General features: G+C 41.0%; 1 protein-coding gene across 4 annotated transcripts in view; it reads left to right on the top strand.

Annotated features, from left to right (window-relative positions):
- LOC138045829 (coiled-coil and C2 domain-containing protein 1-like) overlaps positions 1-5,000 on the top strand; it is a 38,837-nt gene that overhangs the window by 19,180 nt on the left and 14,657 nt on the right. For all 4 annotated transcript variants that reach the window (XM_068892457.1, XM_068892456.1, XM_068892459.1 and 1 more), the window contains exons 16-21: positions 1,205-1,321; positions 1,959-2,032; positions 2,741-2,796; positions 3,446-3,500; positions 3,732-3,831; positions 4,530-4,620. In XM_068892457.1, coding sequence (XP_068748558.1) covers positions 1,205-1,321; positions 1,959-2,032; positions 2,741-2,796; positions 3,446-3,500; positions 3,732-3,831; positions 4,530-4,620 — 493 coding nt within the window. The remainder of the gene's footprint in view (positions 1-1,204; positions 1,322-1,958; positions 2,033-2,740; positions 2,797-3,445; positions 3,501-3,731; positions 3,832-4,529; positions 4,621-5,000) is intronic.

Genomic DNA, 5,000 nt, shown 5'->3' with positions numbered 1-5,000 from the left:
GGGATATGAGCCCCCGGTTGATACTCGAAAGAGCAACTGGTCAAGCCTACATTTAGGTTCAGTTAGAAGTATCATGGACTTAAAGGGCCACCGATGGCCACAAGTCTTTGCGGGCGTGCAAGCTATCGGCGCCATTTTCTGTAATACAGAAACTAGTATTTCTTTAAAAGTCAAATTCCATCGCCTCACATCGTCGTGTTTTGGATGCCCAGTAGCTTCAAACTTTGTTAATATTTTCCTCAATGTTTAAATATTGTATTTTTGGCGTTATTTGGGTGTTGTGTTCGTGTTAAAGCGAAATGAAAACTGTGAAGAAAGGTGGTCCGCCGAGGAAGGAAAAGCGCCATGTTATTTGGCTCACTACTTCAACCTTAAGATTATGGAACGAAAGGAGGAAGGCGTTTGGATTAAAAAACAAATCGAACAGCGAATTCGCGGAAGTTCTTCTTCACGGGATGTTTCTGAAGCGAACCGGCCGATTCGATTGCCCGGATAATAACAACAACAAAGGCGCGCAAAGGACACTGGTTGTCGGTGGCCCTTTAATTTAAAATGGTTTGAACCCTGTAATGACGTACATTGATGAAATTTGATCGTCCAACCAAGTGTAGTCCTAAGCAAGTCTCTGCTCTGCCTAGAACGTCTCCCCCAACCCCGAACTCTATGATATGCGCATTGACAAACGGCGTTTACCCGTACAATTTTACGGTACCTTCGGAAAAAGGTCTTTGAAGTTAAAGCGGGCTTCTTGGTATTTTGTCAATATTTTACTTTTTTTAGAGGTGTCAAGAAATTCTCTTCTCGAAAATGATTAAACAAGCCAATTCCCGCACATTGCCTGTGGCTGAATGTCCATTTCGAGTGTTGTTACTCGGATTTTCGAACTTTTCGCCTTTTGCGTGATGTGCTTATACCGAAAGGGCAGGGATTGTCTTACCGTTCCGCTCCAGTGTGACGAAGCGGAGAGCCTTCTGGCAGGCAACGTTCTTTGCAAAAACAAAAACAAAAGCCAGTTGGTAGACAAAAACAAATTGTCATTGTGTATTACCAAAGAAAAAGAGAATGAGAGAGTATTTTATGACATTTGGATTTTGATTTTATCCACAGAAAATGACATAGGGTACTCGTTCTAGTTCGGTAACAGTTCTGGGTGTAATGAACAATGTGGTCTTTGTTTTTAAGTTCTTGTTTATTTGTTTTTAAGTTTTGAGAAAATGTCCAAGAATTTACGCCAGGATCTGGATGCAGTTCAGAGCGCTCGCAAACACCAGGATCCACCACCAAGATTCCATTACGAAGATAGATCCTTTACTATTGTAGAGTAAGTCACTGCAGACTTTTAACACGAAGACGAGCTATAAAAGCAGCTGCACATGCAGATAATGTATTAATCAATCACGGTTGCTCACACAACTCTGTTAAGATTTATGCAATAAACAACACCTCAAGAACAATGTTCCCATTATATTTTACAACACTGATTTTCTTGTTTCTTTACCTGTTAAATCACTTTAGTGTCGCCACGGAAAAGTCTCTCTGCTTTGTTATAACCATTGATTGCCAATGGAGCATCAGTCTCTCTTTTTAACGTGTGTCTTCTTGTTTGAGCACGAAGAACGTCCCTCTTGGCAACGTATGACAAACTAGTTGCAATCCTGAGCCCGGCTCTTTTCCCCTCTTGAGAAAACGAGAGTATCTGGGATATATCCCAGAGTATCTGGATTCGCTCTGACGAAGGGCTAACGCTCGAAACGTCAGCTTTTAGAATCTCTGTACGGTGGTCAATTTACATAATCAACTCCGTTGATAAACCAAATTTTTGTATACTACTTCCCCACCGACGCAGCACCACAGTTTCTTTAGAAACTACCCCTTCATTTATCTGGGATAGAGTTGCGTCTGGCATTATTTAATTGATTAATGGCCAATATATTTTCTCTGCTTCTTTCTGTTAACAGCTCATTCCCAGATCTCAGTGATTCAGAAGTAGAAATCAACATCATAAGAGGTCTCAACGTTCCCCTTCCCTCGGGTGAGTTTTACATCTTATAGGTTGTTTTCTCGTGACGTCATCGTCGCCATGTTGGGGGACGAAAACAAAAGATCTCTCATTTGTTCGTCCACCAGCAATTGTACATTGCAGCATTGTTATTTGTGTCTGTAGAGATTAGTTGCAAACCACCCAAAAGGTCCGTTAATTTTTTTTGGTAGCGTTTTAAAGCAAAACTGTGGCGAAGACAAGCTGAATAGTTTAGAGACAGGAAGAAAATCTCTCATGGAAAGTTGCATTATTCTCTGCTTGTTCCAGGGCAACCGAAAGAAAGGTTGAGAGGTTATACAAAACAGCTACTAACAAAGTAGTGGCGCTATACAAAATTAGTTACAGATTATAAAATACAATGCAACCAAAAAGGTTGGAAATAAATCTAAACCAGTTATCAAGTCTTAAGCTAGATTTTAAATTCGCTGTGTAAGAATACACTCCGCCACTCCAAAAGTGATTCTGAAAAGAGTGGCCACCCTGCTTCGTGGATACATGGAGAACCTCGAACCCAAACTGTCTGAGAGCGAGCATGTGTTCACGTTGAATGCGGACGGTTATAAGGCTGAAGTTTGTCCGTTCATTTTGAACCACTCGCTTCAATGAAAACGACTGAAAACTGGCCAAACCCAAATCATCCATCATAACCTTCCTTAAAAATAAGAAAGTAAGTAAGTAATATTATCTTCCTTTAAACAGGTTACCAACCAAAGGACATGGACACCTATGTATCTTATGAATTTCCATATCCCAGTGTAAGTACTATGCAAAGCGCTTGAAGGATTTTTGCACAATGGTTACGTAGGAGAGAGTTTTCATGAATTCTGTTCGCAACTTGTTTGATTTGGATGAAAAATGATTTTCGCCAGTTTTCTTCTGTTACGTGCGTGACACCCATTGGCGGGGCTTTGTTACTTGCGCTGAGGAGGAATGAACTTTATCAACATCGTTTGCTTCTTAAGAGTCGTTATTTAAGAACAATGCAGTTTTCATCTCTTCATCTCGGGGTGCAGGGATGGCGGAGTGGTGAGAGGACTCGCCTCCCACCAATGTGGCCCGGGTTCGATTCCCAAACTCGGCGTCATATGAAGGTTCAGTTTGTTGGTTCTCTACTCTGCACCGAGAGGTTTTTCCCTGGGTACTCCGGTTTTCCCCTCTGCTTAAAAACCAACATTTGACTTGATTTGCGTTAATTCATTTAATTTCAGTTTACAGTGTCCCGAATTAGTGCTCCTTTCCTTCTTTCAAAGAATAACCGCGTAATTTTGTTTTCATGAATAATTTATACGACAGGGAACATTTCTTACATGTAGTGCATAGGCTCTGTTATTGGAAGAGGTTTCAAAATAAGAAAAGGCTACATTAATACACAAAATTAATCGTGGTATTTATCTTCATGTAAAGGCTGATGAGCCTCAGACTGGCCGAACGCAAACGGTGAAGCATTCAATTAATCCAGGTGAGTTATTCAAGCGACTTCAGCCATTAACAACAGACGCAGACCATCAAATGCATCAATCATAGCGCAAAACAAATGTATGCTGTCAGTGCAAAGCGTGGGGAACGCATGCAACTTTCTTTTTCGTCTCATTGGCTAAGAATTTGTTGCGAGGTTTTTTTATTGTTAAAGCAGGCGTGGAAATTACTTTTGCATATATTTTTATACTATTTCTGCTTGCTTCTCCCACAGAATATAATGAAGTTTTCAAAGTTAACATAGATAGGAAGAATCGATCGTTAGGACGCATTTTCAAGAGACAACCGTTAAAATTGGAAGTGAAATATGAGAGGTGAGGATTATCTTCTTTACTCTTAACTTAAGGGGTAACAAAATGCCTGTGGACTTCGGAACCTTGAGCGTGTAGTGCAAAAGCATATAGCTGAAGCCTGACAAATAATTTCCCTAGAGTACTAGGTAGTTTTCGTGAGGCGTTCTATTTTGGCTTGGTAGTGATTTTTCCCTTTTGTTTACATCATGTGTGTGCTGCACGAACGGAAGTAAAAGCAGGTCAACCCCATTGTACTCAGTGATTCTTTGTTAAGGTACTAGCGTATTGGCTATGCTTATTCCTCTGCCCTGTTTTCATGCCACGGTTTAGACCACAAATCCGGCAAACTATGGTTGAAACCTCCAAAGGCACAAACTTTAGTTCTAATACATTCTTGTTTGAAAACGAAGATCCTGTTACCCTTTCATGCATTGTCCTTGGGGCCGTGTCACTAATCCCCTTTCCCCCCGCATATACCCCCGCATGTATGGAAGATGCCCATGACGGAGGGAAGAGGTCGCCTATGAGGGCTGCGTCCCAGAGCGCCTTCCCAGGTGACTGTTCACTTCGTTTTCATTTGTGGCTGCTACTCGAGAGAAAAAGCGACGTTTTTCGCGCGGTGTCTAATCATAGTTTACTGGGCAATAGTCTCATTCTTTTACCAAGTTAGTTCTTAAATTCGCGACGTATTGTGTTATAATTGCTCTTTCTTACTTTAGGGGCTTTCTCAAAGGGGATAAGACTTTGGGACAAGTGCAAGTTAAACTGAGTTCATTCGACAGCAAATGTGAAATCCATGATTGTTTTGATGTGAGTATGATGTTTTAAGAAGATCGCCAATGTTAGAACCTGTGTGCGGGATTGGAAAGGATCCTCCGCTCTAACAAAAAAAAATCGTTGAACCAGAGGAAGTAATGTTTGTAATCAAGTGTGTTTTCACTGATAACATCCGCTCTGGTTGTCAAAACGTCAGCAGCTTTTTCTCAGTGCTCGTTTTTCTACGGAGCAGTAGCATCATGGAATGGCCTTTCTGGCCAGACAAGAAATTCTTCATCTATTCAATGTTTCAAGAGGAAAGCTAGAGTTGAATAAGTTGCGCCTAGTTTAGATAACGTATAGAGTGTAAGCCTGTATTATGTTATTATTTTTGTGGTAGTGCACTACGCACTATGTCAACTGGTTGTAAGAGT

Source organism: Montipora capricornis, chromosome 4, assembly GCF_036669925.1.
Source record: "Montipora capricornis isolate CH-2021 chromosome 4, ASM3666992v2, whole genome shotgun sequence".
Taxonomy (NCBI): domain Eukaryota; kingdom Metazoa; phylum Cnidaria; class Anthozoa; order Scleractinia; family Acroporidae; genus Montipora; species Montipora capricornis.
The sequence above is the reverse complement of the archived record's forward strand: the minus strand, read 5'-3'. Positions and strand labels throughout refer to the sequence as shown.